Raw genomic sequence first — 18275 nt, 5'->3', positions numbered from 1 at the left:
AAAAAAAAAAAAGAGGTTGAGATCTAAGGATCGTGGGTCAGAGTTAGCCAAGGCAGGAAAAATCTATAAGCCTCTTACCTCCAATTAGCCATCAAAAATCTGGACATAGAGCTCTGGCTCAAGTAGTAGAGCATTAACTTTGAGCAAAAGAGCTCAAAGATAGTGCCTAGACACTGAGTTGAAGCCCAAGGACTGGCACACAAAAAAGTATTTTTTGTACCCTCCCATACTAGCTGAAGGCATATAGTAATAAATTAAAACTGAAGCACTAGTTTCACAATTAAAAAGCAACCAAAAAGCCTCTTTACAAACACGTTCATTTTTTTTTAAGCCAAAAAAGGCAAATGTAGAAAACAAGTGTTTATCTGCTAGTCTTTTCTAACTTGGGCTGACCCCAGATAGCCCCTTTACCAGTGTATTTCCAGGTGACATCCTCTAACAGCAGGTTGCTGTCTTTTGGCATGTATTTCTTAAGCCAGGACCAACAGTGGACTTGCTGATCAGTTGGAGAGATCATGAAGAAACTAGAAGAGAGATACAAAAATAAAACCAGGTAACAGGAAAGAATCAGGAAGCACTCAGGCACTAAACTAATTTCAAAGCTCATTGAAAATACTGGGATATCTCAACTTTTTGGAGGATCAACACCACTGTTCTAGGATTTACCATATAATGACAAAACATAATTCTGGCTTCCTATTAGTGCCAAGAAATTATACAGACCTATAAAATAGGGAATCCTCTCCCTGTAGGAAAGCTTCTATACTAAATTTGACATAATCTATTGGATTTCTTACTCTCCTAAGAGCTCCACTGACTTCTTTTAGAGGCTGCTAATAAGCTGTCCAATAAGTCTAGGAGAGCTGTCTAGTAAGTCAGTCCTTGGGATAACTGACTTAGAAAAGTACAATAGGTGCTCTCTCAGGACCACTAGGGACATGGTTCAAGGAGTATAAAGCTTGGCAAGCCCTTAGTTCAATCCCCAGTAACAACAAAAAAAGACTTTTCAGAAATTAGTAGCTGATCTCACCTGCGCTTGTTCAAGCGTGCAATGCTGCAGTCATTTTCATACCCTCCACCCTCATTAAGCATGCCAGTATGCACGATGTGGCCCACAGGTACATCCAGGTCATTGGAAAACAGGAACTGTAGAATTTCTAATGCCTGATCTCCAGTGGACTGTAAGAAATGAAGCAAGGACAAGGAACCTAACAGCCTAGCCATTGCACCTAGCTGAGAAAAGCAAATGTGCCCACACTCATGTGACAGTATTTGCAGATTTACTTCCTATAAAAACTCTTAACCACAGGGGCTGGGAAGGTGGCTCAGTGGTAGAGTGCTTGCCTTGCAAGCCTGAGGCCCTGGGTTCGATTCCTCAGCACCACATAAGCAAAAAGAAAAAAGCCGGAAGTGGTGCTGTGGCTCAAGTGGTAGAGCGCTAGCCTTGAGCTGAAGAGCTGAGGGACAGTGCTCAGGCCCAGAGTTCAGGCCCCACGACCGGACCGGGAAAAAAAAAAAAACTAACCACAAAGCTCATAGAACTCATAAATGTTACAGACCACGATAGACAATTTGCCCCATGAAAAGTTAGAATGTGTTTGTGATTTTAACTAAGCGTCACTATCCCACAATACTGTGAAATTTGGGAAATTATGTAATCACTTAATCACAATAAAGAATTTGAAACAAAAACCAAACTCTAACCAAGCACCAGGTGCCTGTAATCCTAGCTACTGAAGGTGAGATCTGATGGTTGGTTCTAAGCCAGCCTAGGTAGGAATTAGCCAGAAGTAGAGTGCTAGCTAGCCTTGAACAAAACACTCAGAGATAATGCCTAGACCCTGAGTTCATGCCCCAGGATAGCCTCCACAAAAGGAGAGCAGAGAGAGAAAAACTAAGAGAAAGCCATCAGTTCTTAACAATAGTAACTTCAAAGAAAAAAAACAGACTTAAAAAAAAAAAAACAGACTTGAGGAGCTAAAATTTCAGAAAATGTGAGAATACAGGTGAAACACGCCAGGTTCCTATGGAATGTTTTGAAATGAATTAAAAACAGGAGGCATTCTATTTATATACAGTTTTCCAATCTGTTGGTTCAAAATACTTACTGTTATCTCAAACTTGGTGAAAGAAGACATGTCAATGACACACACAGCTTCCTTACAACACTTGACTTCAGATTCCACAATGTCAAACCAATCTGGCTTGTAGAAAGTCTTGCTCTGCTCTAATGCAAGGAGGTCTACCAAAATGGTGGAAAGAAAAGAGATGCTGAGAACTCTGCTTATACAGGTTGGTATAGTCTAGACAATTTGTATTATCCTTCCAGGAACAATTTGTACTATTCTTCTAGTTATATGCATTTACAAGTTTTATTATAGTTTAAAATGAACAAGAGAGGGCTGGGAAGGTGGCTCAGTGGTAGAGCACTTGCCTTGCATGCCTGAGGCCCTGGGTTCGATTCCTCAGCACCACATAAGCAGAAAAAAAAAGCCGGAAATGGCCCTGTGGCTCAAGTGGTAGAGTGCTAGCCTTGAGCTGAAGAGCTGAGGGACAGCACCCAGGCCCAGAGTTCAGGCCCCACAACTGGACCCCAAAAAAAAAAGAACAAGAGAGCAACTTCTTACCTTTGTCAGGTGGAACAAAGTATTTGGGCCTCTCAAATCCATGTTTCTCCATCCATCTGGCTCCTTGTGCATCCAGCCGGTCATAGAGTGGAGATGTACGTAACTGCCTGCCGGTCTGGAAGTCCCAACGGGGAACCTTCAGATCATACATCAGAGCTAGAACAGAAACAGTATGCCAATGCCCAGTTCATGGATTCAAGAATTGTGTATCCATATTCATCCACTAGCCTCTAAAGCCATCACTACTCAAGAAAACATATTTGCTTAAATTTCCCAACTATTACCCAGTGTAACCAGCCTGCTCCTATAGACAGGAGAGTGCTGTTAAAAGCTGGCACTCTCTTTAAAAGCTAATGAGCTATCCATAATTTCTATTTTCAACTAGTAGGCAAAAACAATGGAAGAAATATCATAGTTCCAGACTTTGCTCAACTCCAAAGCAAGGTTATACCAAAACAGGACCCAAGTGACAACAGAATATTTAAAAAAAAAAAAAAAAGTCTTGGCCTCATGGCTCATACTTGTCATCCTAGCTACTCAGCAGGCTGAAATCTGAACTGCAGGTCAAAGCCAGCCCAGGCAGAGAAGTCCCCATATGACTTATCTCCAATTAACCACTTAAAAACTGGAAATGGTGCTTTAGCTCAAGGTGGTAAGGCACTAGTCTTGAGCAAAAGCTGCTCAGGGACAGTGCTCAGCCCGAGTTCAAACTCCACAACAGACCAAATAAAATTTAAGAAAAAAAAAGGGGGGGGGGCTGGGCAGAAAGCACCGAGGGCCTGAGTTCAAGATACCAGGACACACAGAAAGATCACTCAGAAGTAGAGCTGTAGCTCCAGTAATAGAATATTATCTGTGAGCCAAAGAAGCTCAGTGACAATGCACCAGCACCGAAAAAAGACACATCTGAAACACCAAGAATTCTTTGGCAAATCCTCTGCCTTTTAAAGAAAACAATTGGGGGCTGGGAAGGTGGCTCAGTGGTAGAGTGCTTGCCTTGCATGCATGAGGCCCTGGGTTTGATTCCTCAGCACCACATAAACAGAAAAGGTCAGAAATGGCACTGTGGCTCAAGTGGTAGAGTGCTTGCCTTGAACCGAAAAGCTGAGGGACAGCTCTGAGCCCAGGCCCAGAGTTCAGGCTCCACAACTGACCAAAAAATAAATAAAACAATGATCTTTAAAGCCCAAATGGGTAGTGACAATGCATTCAAAAGTTGCTAGCTACCACCTGTATCCTAACATTCCTGTTCCTAGAAGTAAACAAGGTACAATATACTAAAAATGTTCCCTAAGTACCACATGGGCCTCTTACTCAGACCTGAAATAGACACACATCAGAAGCCCAACTCAAAGCAGTATTCAAGAACTAAGGAAAAACGTGCGCCTCTAACTTATAAAATAGCCACTGGAAAGATTAACTGCAGCTGCAGAGAATCGGGATAAAGCTTACTCACGCATGACTTCCATTACCCGATGGCGCAGAAAGGTACGGCTGCTCTGGAGGGCTCCAAAACGTTTCAAGTCCAATTCCCAGACATTTTCTGAGGGATAGCCATCTACCATCCATTCAGCAAGGTACCTGTTTAGATGGGGACAGAAAGCTGTTGGGCCTCAGACTGATACATAAGTAGTTACAATATACAAAGATCAAGTACCAAGGGAAATGAAAGATTCCTGTGTTGTAACAGACAGCTGAGCAATGCTGGTCAATTTCCTTATTAACCTTTCTAGAATAAGCAAACATGGATCCAAGTACTGTTCTCATAGAATCACCATAAGGATATTACTTAAGGTTTGTTAAGCCCTATCAATGAAGATATACTAGTAAAACATGTACAAATATATTCTAAATTATATAGCCAGTAGTCTACTTTTCTCTGTAAAATGGTTACCTGGGGTAATTATATGGTTATCTAGCCACATACTTTCTCTTAAGTGTTTTTTGGTAACTTTGTTGTTGTTCTTGGTCATGGGGCTTGAACTCTGGGTCTAGAGGCTGTCCCTCAGCTCAAGGCAAGCTCTCTACCACTTGAGCCACAGCTCCATTTCTAATTTTCTGGTGGTTAATTGGAGATAAGAGTCTCTCAGACTTTCCTGCCCAGGCTGGCTTTGAACCGTGATCCTCAGATCTCAGCCTCCTGAGAAGCTAGGATTATAGGCGTGAGCCACTGGTGCCCGGCTTTTTTTTTTTTTTTGGTAGCTCTTACAACAACTATATATTGGAGCTACAAAATACTTTGACCACCCCCCCTTGAGCAAGAAATTTGGACTACACAGGTCTACTTACATATGCATTTCTGTCCAAGATTTGAGACAGTTTGAAAACAAAATCTAACAGATGAACTAGCCTAAAACGTTGGAAACATTCAGAAAAAGTAGCCAGGTTTCAGTGGCTAATACCTATAATCTCAGTTACTCAGGAGGTTGAGATCTGAAGGTTAAGATGCTAAGCTAGCCTAGGCAGACAAATCCAAGAGACTTATTGCCAGTTAGCAAAAAGCTGAAAGGTTCAAGTGCTAAAGTGCAGTCATGAGTGAAAAAGCCAAGCAAGAGCCTTGAATTCAAGCCCCTAGCAGAAAAAGAAAAAGGTATGCCAAGAACCCATAAAATACATATAATATTGTTGTACTGTTTACTGCCAAATATGTAATACCTATTATCAAAATTTAATGTGATACATAGACATGGTACCATTTCAGTTTAAAAAAATGTAAATGTGGGCTGAGAATGTGGCTCAGTGGTAGAGCGCTTGCCTTGCATGCCTGAGACCCTGGGTTGAATTCCTCAGCAGCACATAAGCAAAAAGAAAAAAGCCGGAAGTGGCACTGTGGTTCAAGTGGTAGAGCGCTAGCCTTGAGCTGAAGAGCTGAGGGACAGCACCCAGGCTCAGAGCTCAGGCCCCACGACCGGAACCAAAAAAAAAGAAAAATGTAAATGTAAATATGCAGTATTAAACCATATTAACTGTAGTACATACTGTGCTCTAGAAACCTCCTGTTGCTATAGGGGTAAGCTCTAGAGTTCTGAGCTCCCGCCATAAGGGGGTGCTGCTCTTTCCTCCAAGAGTAGTTCATGTCCTTCTGTAAGAAGTGATCTGTAGCTGGGCGCTGGTGGCTCACGCCTGTAATCCTAGCTACTCAGGAGGCTGAGATCTGAGGATCGCGGTTCAAAGCCAGCTCGGGCAGGAAAGACCGTGAGACTCCTATCTCCAATAAACCACCAGAAAACCGGAAGTGGCTGCTGTGGCTCAAGTGGTAGAGCGCTAGCCTTGAGCTGAAGAGCTGAGGGACAGCGCCCAGGCCCAGAGTTCAAGCCCCACGACCGACCAAAAAAAAAAAGAAGTGATCTGTACTTTTCAAGTATTTTTCACTGAATAGCATAAATATACTATATAGCATAAATATAACAGACTATGTGTCATTGAGTATGCTACTAAGAATGCTGTTGATAAGTGGCTAGCTATTCACAGTTAAGTTCTGGGAAAATCTAAAGTTATACTTGGAGCTCCATCTACAAAAGTGTAGAGGCCGGAAGTGGCGCTTGGCTCAAGCGGTAGAGCACTCGCCTTGAGCTGAAGAGCGCAGGGACAGCACCCAAGCCCAGAGTTCAAGCCCTACAACCGACCAAAAATAAAAATAAATAAAACTTCTTTAAAAAAAAAAAAAGGTAGGGGATTGGGTGGGGAGGGCGGGGAGAGGCTGGGAAGGGATGTGAAGGGTAAACAAAGGAGGAGGCTGCAATGCTTGATAAGAAATGTACTCATTATCTTGCCCATGTAATTGTAACCCCTCTGTACAGTATGTTCACAAAAAATAAAAGTTAAAATTTAAAAAAAAAGTGTAGAGGCCAGGTGTCGGTGGTTTATACCTATAATCCTACTCAGTAGGACTGAGAATCTCGGTTCAAAGCCAGCCTGGGCGGGACAGTTCGTGAGACTCTTATCTCCAATTAACTACCAGAAAGCCGGAAGTAGAGCTGTGGCTCAAGTGGTAGAGAGCTCCCCTTGAGTTGAAGAGCTGAAGGACAGCACCCAGACCCAGAGTTCAAGCCACGACCAAAGGGGGGGAAAACAAGGGCTGGGAAGGTGTCTCAGTGGTAGAGTGCTTGCCTTGCATGCATGAGGTCCTGGGTTTGATTCCTCAGCACCACATAAGCAGGAAAAGCTGGAATGGTAGAACGCTAGCCTTGAGCTGAAGAGCTCAAAAGACAGCTTAGAGAGAAGGGCAATGATGAACATAAAGAGAATTTGAGTTTGTAGACTGCCATCCTGGTGACTCAGGAGGCAGGGATCAGAGGATCATAGTTCAAGGTTAGCCCAGGCATCAAAAGCTCCAGGGACTCCATTTCAACCAATGTCTAGACATAGTTGTACATGCTTGTTAATCCCAGCTATAGGGGAAGCACAAGTCTGGGTGCAGTAGTACAACCTGTCATCCCCAGTTACAGGGGAAGCACAAACAAGAGGATCACAACCCAGGCAACTTGAGTATGAAGCAAGATCCTACCTCAAAAATAAGCAATGTAAAAAGGGGCTACCAGTGCAACTCCTACAATACTATCAAGAGGTCCAGTGCAATCCCCAGTACTGGAAAAAAAAAAAAAACCAAGGAGATAAGATACTCTTTTTGCTCATGACAGTGTGGGGTTTTTTGTTGCTGGTACTCTACCAATTGAGTCATAACTCTAGTCTCTTTTTTGCTCGTTAATTGAAGAGTCTTGCAGACTTTTCTGGCCAGGCTAGCTCTGAACCATAATCCTCATAATTGTGTGCCCACTGAGTAGCTAGGATTACAAGCATGGGCCACCAGTGCCCAACTCAAAATCTGTTTAAAGGTTTTTAAATTGTTTCATGGTGGCTGGAGATTTAGTTCAATGTAAGAGTGCCTGCCTAGAAGTACAAGGCCTCAGCACCAAAATTATTTTTAAGAGTTTAAGGTTTTTTTGGGGGGTGGTTGTTTTGTTTTTGCCAGTTCTGGGGCTTGAACTCAGGGCTTGGGTACTGTCCCTGAGCTTCTTTTGCTCAAGGCTAGCACTCTCACTTAAGCCACAGCTCCACTTCCGGCATTTTCTGTCTTATGTGGTACTGAGGAATCAAACCCAGGACTTCATGCATGCTACGCAAGCACTGACCATTAAGCCACATTCCCAGCCCCAAGAGTTTAAGACATTTTTAATAGCTTCATATTTTACGAAATGCCAGTGTCTCATGCCTATAATCCTAGCTACTCAGGAGGCTGAGATCAAGAGGATTTTGGTATAATGCTGGGCCAAGCAGAAGAGTCCACAAGATTCCATCCATCTCCAGCAAAACAAACAAACAAAAAAAACAGGCTACAGGTTAAGGCCCAATTGGTAGAACACCACCCAAATAAGCAAGCAAACTTCAGTACCAAAAAAAGAAAAAAAGTTTAACTTTTTATCAAAGTTTACAACTTAATTTCCTCTTCCCAAAAGTCAGCAATTCCAAGAACCTTTTAATAAAGTCTTAATAATTTAAGGAAAAAATTATAGCCCGTACTGGTGGCTCAGCCGGAACTCAGGAAACAAATCTGAGAACCAAAGCCAATCCAGACAGGAAAGTTTATAGACTCTTCAATTCGTCACCAAAAAACCAAAAAAGGAGCTGTGGCTCCAGCGAAAAAGCTAAGGCCAAGTTTGAGCCCCAATACTATCACACACATACATACATCATGGACAGTTGTTCAACAGCACAGGAGAGTTGGCAACCCTAAGTCTTAAATTGTTCAAGGGTCAACTATACACATAAAAATTACTATTAAAAAGCCAGGCTCACACCTGAATTCCTAGCTACTCAGGAAGCTGAGATCTGAGGATCATAGTTCAAAGCCAGCCCAGGCAGGAAAGTCTGTGAGATTCATCTCCAATAAACCACCAGAGAATCAGAAGTGGTGCTGTGGCTCAAGTGGTAGAGCGCTTGCCTTGAGCTGAAGAGCTAAGGGACAGCACTCAGGCTGAGTTCAAGCCCCACAACAAGAACAAAAAAAGATTACTATTAACTATTTTTTTACATGTGTGTTTCAGTGGCAATAAGTACACTCAACTGTTATATAACCCTCATCACTATCCATCTCCAGAACTCTCGCCATCTACTGAAATTTTCTTTTTTTTTGGGGGGGGGGTCCGGTCGTGGGGCCTGAACTCTGGGCCTGGGCGCTGTCCCTCAGCTCTTCAGCCAAGGCTAGCACTCTACCACTTGAGCCACAGCGCCACTTCTGGCTTTTTTCTTTTTGCTTATGTGGTGCTGAGGAATCGAACCCAGGGCCTCAGGCATGCAAGGCAAGCGCTCTACCACTGAGCTACCTTCCCAACCCCTACTGAAAATTTCTATCTGTTCAATAGTAACACCTCCCCAGACCCCACTTTCAACCCATACAACCACTGCAGTACTTTGTGTTGGGTTTTGTTTGTTTTTTGGTATCAGTGCTGGGGCTTGAACTCAGGGCCCTTAGCTTTTTTGCTCAAGGCTTCCATTCTACCACTAGAAGCACAGCTGTGTGTGTGTGTGTGTGTTTCTTCTGATCTCAGCCTCCAGAGTGGCTAAGATTACAGGTGTGAACCCATTCTACCACTAGAAGCAGTGTGTGTGTGTGTGTGTGCGCGCGCGCGCGCTTACTCATCATACTTGACGACTTACTTTTTTTTTTTAATCTCCTAGGCCCTATCCCTCAGCTCTTCAGCTCAAGGCTACTGCTCTATAGTCACAGTGCCACTTCCGGGCTTTTCTGTTTATGTGGTGCTGAGGAATCAAACCCAGGGCCTCATGCGTGCAAGGCAAGCACTCTACCACTGAGCCACCTTCCCAGCCCCTTGACTACTTACTTCTAAGCTTAAATATATAATCAAACTACCAACCTTTAACTGAAAAGGTGCAAAAGAATATCTCCACAGGTTCTGAAACTAACTCCAAGCCAGGAATTCTCAAAATATTTTGTACAATGATATTTCTGGTGATTAGATTACTCAGAAAGGGACAATTCTCAAGTCACATGTTTCTTAAATTAACACTCAATTAAATATACACATATCCCAGTATCTTGTTAAAGGTTTTTTTTGGTCGGTCGTGGGGCCTGAACTCTGGGCCTGGGCGCTGTCCCTGAGCTTTCAGCTCAAGGCTAGCACTCTACCACTTGAGCCACAGCGCCACTTCCAGCTTTTTTTCTTCTTGCTTATGTGGTGCTGAGGAATCAAACCAGGGCCTCATGCATGCAAAGCAAGCACTCTACCACTGAGCCACCTTCCCAGCCCCTGTTAAAGGTATTAACAACAAATAGAAGAAGGCTGGCAAGCCGATGAATCCACAGCTGACTCTATGGGAGAAAAACTTACTTTCCAGCTCCTCCACCAAACGACAGGCCAGCAGAGTTCATCCCTGCCAGGACAAAGTAGCCCTGTACTACAGGAGACTCGCCCATGATGCACCTCATGTCTGGTGTGAAGGTCTCGGGGCAATTCACCAACTTCATGATCTCCAGAGTCTCCAATTCTGGCATCCTACGCAGGAGGGAACTCAACAGGGGCTCTGAGCAATCAAAACAAACCCAAACAATGTCCTCACCTTTGGGAAATAAAAAACCTTTCAAGCCTTTATACTTTTTTACTTTCCTTTCAGAAAGGAAAGGTTTTTCTAAAAGCCAGCTTCTGCAGTACATATCTGCAAAATGCTTGGCAAAAACGGGGGGAAAAAAAAAACCTGTAGTAAGGACAAGATCTACAGAGTAGCAAGTAATACACATGGTTATAGGCAGTAATCTGGAAGGGGTCAGCAAGAGCAGAAAAGCTCTGAAATGGCACTTAATTTCTATGAAAGGCAATGTTTTCTAAATTGACATAGGTGCAAAAAACAGATCTTCACCCTGTATTATGGTAAATCCGTCTGGCCGATCCATGTTAGCACTGGGCAATGCTAACATAAAAACAATTTGGAGCTGAGTGACAGGAATGGGCATTCCCTCTACTGCTCTAGTTGCTTTGAAATATCCCTTAAGAAATGCTTATTAAAAAAAAAGTTCAAGCTGGGCAGTGTGACACGTCTGTAATCAGTACTCAGAAGGCTTAGATAGGAGAAATGTGAGTTCAAGATCAATTTAAGAGCTACATAGGGACACCCTGTCTCAAAGTCCATCAGGATAGAAGAAGGATTCTCTAGCAACCCCTTTCTATTTTTCAAATTTGGAACCATGTGACTTCATTTTTTAGTAAATAAAAAATTACTTTAAAATTTAATAGATGAGCTGGGGCGCTGGTGGCTCATGCCTGTAATCCTAGCTACCCAGGAGGCTGAGATATGAGGACCATAGTTCAAAGCCAGCCTGGGCAAGAAGGGCCGTGAGACTCTTCTCCAATTAACCACCAGAAAACCTGAAGTGGTGCTGTGGCTCAAATGGTAGAGCGCTCTCCTTGAGCTCAAGAGCTGAGGGACAGTGATCATGTCCAGAGTTCAAGCCCCATGACCGACCAAAAAAAAAAAAAAAATAGATGACATTAACAAAAACAGTTCTGCTTTCTAAAAAAAAGCTAAGTTTCGTATGAAGTCTTACAAAAAAAAGTCTCTTTCTAGCCCAAAATTTTAGCAATGGTTTTAGGTGAATAATGATCTACATCTGTTAAGACTACAGTCTCCTAAATATGCTAATGAATAATTTTATATCCTTAGACCAGGAAAGCCCTGCAGACTGACTGCCCTTTCTAACTATTATTGTACTTCATGGAGTTATTAAGATGACATAAGGAACTATTCCTGAAAATGTTTTGAAAAATATAAGATCTTACATATAGACGGTATTATTACAATGATTTACTTCACATACCAAAGTGATCCCAGTCTTCCTGCAGGTTCTGAATTTCCAGCTGGTTCTTGCCTTCAGTAAAAATAGGTTTCGGATTCTTCTCAAAACCCCCAGACAAGATGCCACCCTGCCAGTTCCGAATATAAATTCTTCCATCAGCATCTACAATAGCTAGGAAAGATAAATGACAAGAGAATAGAAGAGAAAAACACAAGTTTAGAAGCAAACCACCTTTCTGAGTAGAAAAAGAAACAAAAGCTCCTGAATGGCTTTACTAATGGAATAATAGCCAATAAGCAGAGGCATTAGTTAATTTTAAAATACCACTGGAGGTCATAGGAGAGAACCTTTCCATTCAGATTTTCAGAAAAAAGAGTTTCTTTAATTATCCCAATCCCTATCAAGAAGCTTTTGCTTCAAAACTGAACTATATGATAGTGACTGTGCTAAGCCAAAAAAAAAAAAAACAGAGGAACTGCAGAGTTATTCCAGGTATTAAGACCTTTAAAATGCCTTTTACAGTACCTGAACAGCTAAACCACTCAAGTTTATGGTTTATCCATGATATTCCTAAAGTTGATTGTATTCAAGTTAAAAACTCAAAATTAACATTTCAAATATTCCCAATGACTGTATTTGGGACAAAAGTTAGCTTGTGAAAATTCTTATCCATTTTGGCAATCATTTCCCTAAACAGCTATCAAAAAAAGTTAGGCTTGGTTCCATCTCGCTATAAACATGCTCCAAAAAAACTCTTTCAGACAACTTATACTTAAGACAGGATATTAGCAGACAGGATACTAGCAAGGAGATACAACTGTGAAGAAGTGAAAGTCCTCACTTGGTGTGGTGCTCTGCAGAGGGGTCTCCAAGGGGCGAGTCAGAAGGTAGAAGTGCTCACAGGCGTGTAACGGGATACTAACCGGCTCCTCATTGGACAGACCGAGCTCATATGCCCACTAAAAATGGACAATTTGTGGGTAGGAAGAGGAACAGAAAGACAAATAATAAACTCTTCAAGAGGCCAAACTTGCTCATTTATGTGTATATGCTGGTCCTTAGGGCTTGAACTCAGGGACTGGGTGCTGTGCCCAAGTTTTGCTCAAGGTTAGCGCTAGCACCCTTCCAGTTGAGCCACACTTCTGGCTTTCTGCTAGTTAACTGGAGATCAGAGTCTGTTAGATTTGAGTAGATTTATCTAGCTTTGAACCAAATTCCTAATGCCCAGGCCCAGAGTTCAAGCCCCATTACCGACCAAAAAAAAAAGTCAAAGTTGAACCAACGTCTTCAGATCTTAACCTTCTCTTAGGACTAGGATTACAGATGTGAGGCACAGGTACCTGGTTTAACACTGCCTTTTTTTTTTTGGCTAGAGCTCTACCACTTTGAGCCACAATACCCACTACTGGTTTTTGAGTGGTTAATTGGAGATAAGAGAGTCTTACAGAGTTTTCTACCCAGGCAGGCTTTGAACTATGATCCTCAGATTTTAGCCTTCTAAGTAGTTAGGACTACAGTATGAGCCACTGGTGCCTGGCAAAGCTATACTTTTTAAAACACAAAACTACCTTTCCATCAAAGAAGACAGATTTGCAAGTTAATCTAAGGAGGCCCTTTTAATAAATTGCCAAGTCTCAACTATAAACCCCAAATCTCAATCATTAAATGAACTGCACCAGGCAAAAAGTACTTCCTAGATCATCTTAAGAATGGGGATGGGAGGGTGGGGGGGAGGATTGGGGGGGCGGGGCTTGGAAGGGATGGGAAGGGGAAACAAAGGAGGCTACAATGCTTGATAAGAAATGTACTCATTATCTTGCCCATGTAATTGTAACCCCTCTGTACAGTTTTTCACAATAAAAAAAAAAAAGAATGGGGATGGGAACGTGGCTTAGTGGTAGAGTGCTTACCTAGAATGCATGAAAACCTGGGTTCAATTCCTCAGTACCATATAAGCAGAAAAAAGCTGGAAGTGGTGCTATGCGTCAAGTGGTAGGGTGCTAGCCTTAAGCAAAAGAAGCTCACAGACAGTGCCCTGACTTCAAGCCCTAGGACTTTTTGTTTTGTCAAAACAAAAAACAAAAAAGAACTCAGAATAGAAGGCAGGTCACCAATCTGCGTCAGAAGCAGAAGTAGCTTAGTGTCTGTAAACTGAATCCACAGTCTACAATCAACAAAATAGGCTAATGTTGGTTTTTTGTAGTTTGTAGAGCTTAAATGCAGGGCCTAGGCACTGTACCTGAGCTCTTTTTCTTTTTTTTTTGGGGGGGGGCGTCCCTGAACTCTGGGCCTGGGCGCTGTCCCTCAGCTCTTCAGCTCAAGGCTAGAACTCTACCTTTTGAGCCACAGTGCCACTTCCAGTTTTTTTCTTTTTGCTTATGTGGTGCTGAGGACTGGAACCCAGGGCCTCATGCATGCAAGGCAAGCGTTCTACCACTGAGCCACCTTCCCAGCCCCCTTGAGGCTCTTTTTCTTAAGGCTAGCACTCTACTACTTTGAAACACAGCTCTACTTCCAGGTTTTTGAGAGGTTAATTGGAGGTAAGAGTCTTACAGGGAGTTTTCTGCCTGGACTGGCTTCCAACTGCAATCTCAGATCTCAGCCTCCTGAGTAGCTAGGATCAAAGGCATGAGCCACCAGTCCCTTTGCTAATGTTTTATTTGCTAGGTTGTAGAATGAAATGTAACACCAGAGAAAGATCCAAGGATTCATGTCAATGCCTGACTTTGGCTTTCTGACTAGGTTGGCATCAATTTACGCAGTATTGAGGAAAGAAAAGGTCACAGATGCTTCTATCTGAGGCAAGTATAGGTTTCTAATTTACATTATAAGAATTCTGAGCTGGGAAGTTGGCTCAATGGTAGAGAGCTTGCCTTGCATGCATGAGGCCCTGGGTTCGATTCCTCAGTACCACATAAGCAGAAAAAAAAAAGCCAGAAGTGGTGCTGTGGCTCAAGTGGTAGTGTGCTAGCCTTGAGCTGAAGAGCTAAGGGACAGCACCCAGGCCCAGAGTTCAGGCCCCAAGACCAGACCCAAAAAAAAAAAAAAAAAAAAGCTGAAGAGCTAAGGGACAGCACCCAGGCCCAGAGTTCAGGCCCCAAGACCAGACCCAAAAAAAAAAAAAAAAAAAAAGAATTCTGAATTTCCACAGGGTTCTGGTGGCTCACACCTGTTATCCTAGCTACTTAGGAGGCTGAGATCTGAGGAGCACAGTTCAAAGCCAGCCCAGGCAGGAAAGTCCATGAGATTTTTTATCTCCAATAAACTACTCAGAAAAAGCTGGAAGTGGCTCTGTGGCTAAAGTGGTAGAGCGCAAGCCTTTAGCACAGAGAGCCTCAGGGACAGAGCCCATGCCCCAAGTTCAAGCGCCAGGACCAGAAAAAAAGGGAATTCTGAATTTCCTGGTCCCAACTAGTAAAATAGTACCTGCTGTCCTTTTTAGTCAGTCACATAGTAATCTTGCATCTGTACACTCCCCCCAAAACAACAAAAACTAAAACAACCCAGCATTGAAATCCAAATAAAACCACCAAGCAATTCTGTTAACCTACCTGACCAGCACAGTTGACAAAATATTGGCATTCTATCTGTCCTTTATCTGTCTCCACACCAGTAACTTGGCCTTTTTTCACCATTACATGAAGAATAGTTGTCCGATCATAAATCTGAACACCTGTGCCAAGGTAAATTATAGAAGAATGAATCCATCTTCTGATATTCCAGAATTAAGGTTTCTGCACATTTTCCACCACAAAGAAATACTGAGGGAGTCAGAGCTTTATTTTGAAAAACAAAAATCCGGGCTAGGAAGGTGGCTCAGTGGTAGAGTGCTTGCCTTGCATGCATGAGTCCCTGGGCTCAATTCCTCAGCACCACATAAATAAAAAGAAAAAAGCCGGAAATGGTGCTGTGGCTCTAGTGGTAGAGCGCTAGCCTTGAGCTGAAGAGCTGAGGGACAGTGCCCAGGCCAGAGTTCAGGCCCCACAACTGGACCAAAAAAAAAAAAGAAAAAGAAAAGAAAAATCCCACTGAACATAGTAACTTGAGCCTCTAATCCTAGCTAATCCAGAGATAAGACAAAGAAGATCATAGTTCAATGCCATCCAGAGAAAAAAGTTTATGAAACTCCATCTCAACAAAGAAGCTGGTGGGAGAAGGGGAGTGGGAAGTGATAAGCAGGAGAAAATGGAGGAGGGGATAAATGTTTAAAAAGAAATATACTCATTACCTTATGCAACTGTAATCCCCGTTCATCACCTTTAAAATAAATTAAAAAACAAAGAAGCCATGTGCAGTGGTACACCCTGTCATCTGAGCTAAGTCTAAAATAGGAGGCCTGTCATACAGGTGAAGGCCTCTGCAAAAAGTGGGTATCTCAAGATACCCAATGCAAAAAAGAACCAGATGCATGCTTAATGGTTAAGCACTTGTCTAACAGGCTCAAGGCCCTGAATTCAAACACCAATATTACAAACAACCCTAAAAAGCACCATCTTGAGACTGTTATTTGGTCTTGTCCAATACTGAAAATAGTAAGCTTATTTAAAAACAGACTTTAATATAGCTGGGCACCGGTGGCTCACGACTATAATCCTAGCTACTCTGGAGGCTGAGATCTGAGGATCTCGGTTCAAAGTCAGCCATGAAAGGGCATGAAAGTCTGTGAGATAAGAATCAATAAACCACTAGAAAACCAAAAGTGGCGCTGTGGCTCAAGTGGTAGCGTGCTCGCCTTGAGCTGAAGAGCACAGGGACAGGGCCCAAGCCCAGAGTTCAAGCCCCATGACCGACAAAAAATAAAAATAAGAGAAATAAAAACAGACTTTACTGCATAATCACTAAATGCTAGCAATCAAATATGGAACAGGAGCAGAGTTCAAATTTTACTCTGCCTACATCATGAATCATAATATCCTAAGTATATAATACTCTGGACACTAATAAGCTTCCTTGTCATTCATTCCAATTCTGGCTCACAAGTTAAACTATGGATTAAATACTCAAGGTATGTTCTAACTTGACAGTGTCTCAGGTGTGTGTGTGGCACCAGTGTGTATGGGGGGGGGGGCGTGGGATTTCCTTAAGACTCAACTACATTAATCAGCACTAAAAGTAGTTCTTTATAACTTAGACAAATGTAGCCTCAAGGGAAAAGACTTACTGTATTTTAAAATTTAGCAATGCAAGGCACCAATGGCTCATGCATGTAATACTAGCTACCTATTAGGAGGCTGAGATCTGAGGGTCATAGATCAAAGCCAGTCCGGGCAGAAAAGTCTATGAGACCAAGTAGCCAACAAAAAGCCATAAATAGAAGTGTGGCTGAAGTAGTAGGTCCCTACCCTTGAGCAAAAGAGCTCAGGAACAGTGCCCAGCCAGGCCAGGTTCAAGCCCAGGAGCAGTGCAAAAGAAAAAAGTAGTGTTCAAAAAACGTGAAGCTGAATACCCCATACCCCACTGAGGAAAAGTTTCACAAACTTCAGTTGGTGTTGTTGCCTATTAAGGCCCTTACTTAGATAAGCTCTTCCTCCCAAACCCATGTTAAGAAAACACAAAGCTCACCGTTCTGAGAAGCAGCACTTGCAAGGGCAAGAGCCACATCAGCAGAGGATACCACCGCATCCTCAGGAACATGCATGGCCCCCACCAGGTCGTGCACATTGAGGAGAGGGTGAAGTTCAGCCACTTTCTTGGGAGAGATGATCTCAGAAGGGATGCCTATAACACTGCCATAGAACACAAGGGAACAATAATATTCACATGCCCCAGAGGTCAAGTTAGTAAAGTCAGGATGGGCTTCTAGCCTCTTACATACTTCAGCCTTGAGTTGATACGCTTCAAAGAGATTAGCCGGTCCTGTGTTTGGGCCAGAGAAATTGAGCCTGTTCTTATGTAACCTGTAAGAAAAAGTGGTAGAGAACCAGTCTTAAGCACTTCAAAGCTCAGGGACAACAAACACTCAGGCTCTGAGTTTAAACTCCGTGACCAAAAAGCCTCACAGGCTTTCCTGCCTGGGCTGGCTTTGAACTGTGATCTTCCTATCCAGCCTCCTAAGTAGCTAGCATTATAGGCGTGAGCCATCAGCACTCAGCTAAAAGTGAAATCTTAATTACCCTATCTCCAGGAAAACCTGCTATAGGACTATATACAGTAAGCACTAAGAGTTTGGGGACAGGTAAATCAATAAAGGGCAGATTACCTGCTTACCTGTTTGGATCCCTGTTTCTTGCTCTAACTGATGGTAGAGTTTGTTTGAATAGTCTGCCATCTTCTGCTCGATAGTCAAGTGTCTGGCAGTGCTCACAATTCCAGCACAGAATCTAGTAGAGCCTGCAGCCAACCTACAGGATAGATAAAATGCTGGTATACTCATATATCTGTGAATACAAGTTCAAGGTTCCCAACTATAGCATTGCTTGTAATATCAAAAGATAGAAACAGAGCTGAGCACAGTGGCTCAAGCCTATAATTAGTTATTTGGGAGGCAGAGGTAGGGGATAAGGGAATCACAGTTAAAGGCCAGCTAGGTATAAAAGTTCAACAAACTCCATCTTGCCAGGTGCCAGTGGCTTTGCTATCCTAATGAAAATGGTATAGGTTTTTCTCATTCCCTCTCTTCTGTAATAATGTCTTACCAATAGCTAGTCTAAATATTGCTCAGTAGCATGTGAAAAATTAAGGTGAAATCTCCTATACTTTGTTTTATAATGCCTAACACCACATCTGTTTTCTGGTTTTTGTTTTGTTTTTTTGGGTCCGGTAGTGGGGCCTGAACTCTGGGCCTGGGCGCTGTCCCTCAGCTCTTCAGCTCAAGGCTAGCGCTCTACCACTTGAGCCAC

At 42.8% G+C, this 18275-nt stretch overlaps 1 protein-coding gene across 1 annotated transcript in view; it reads right to left on the bottom strand.

Annotated features, from left to right (window-relative positions):
* Positions 1–18275, bottom strand: part of Pdpr (pyruvate dehydrogenase phosphatase regulatory subunit) — a 29831-nt gene that overhangs the window by 10351 nt on the left and 1205 nt on the right. The window contains exons 2-13 of the mRNA XM_013012871.1: positions 17644–17777; positions 17252–17333; positions 16999–17162; positions 14988–15109; positions 12278–12395; positions 11458–11607; positions 9977–10169; positions 4084–4208; positions 2628–2783; positions 2109–2242; positions 1031–1179; positions 412–524 (exon numbers count right to left, since the gene is read on the bottom strand). Coding sequence (XP_012868325.1) covers positions 412–524; positions 1031–1179; positions 2109–2242; positions 2628–2783; positions 4084–4208; positions 9977–10169; positions 11458–11607; positions 12278–12395; positions 14988–15109; positions 16999–17162; positions 17252–17333; positions 17644–17777 — 1640 coding nt within the window. The remainder of the gene's footprint in view (positions 1–411; positions 525–1030; positions 1180–2108; positions 2243–2627; positions 2784–4083; positions 4209–9976; positions 10170–11457; positions 11608–12277; positions 12396–14987; positions 15110–16998; positions 17163–17251; positions 17334–17643; positions 17778–18275) is intronic.

This window comes from Dipodomys ordii, unplaced genomic scaffold (assembly GCF_000151885.1).
Source record: "Dipodomys ordii isolate 6190 unplaced genomic scaffold, Dord_2.0 Scaffold18, whole genome shotgun sequence".
NCBI lineage: Eukaryota > Metazoa > Chordata > Mammalia > Rodentia > Heteromyidae > Dipodomys > Dipodomys ordii.
Note: the sequence above shows the minus strand (reverse complement) of the source record. Positions and strands in the feature narration are given on the sequence as shown.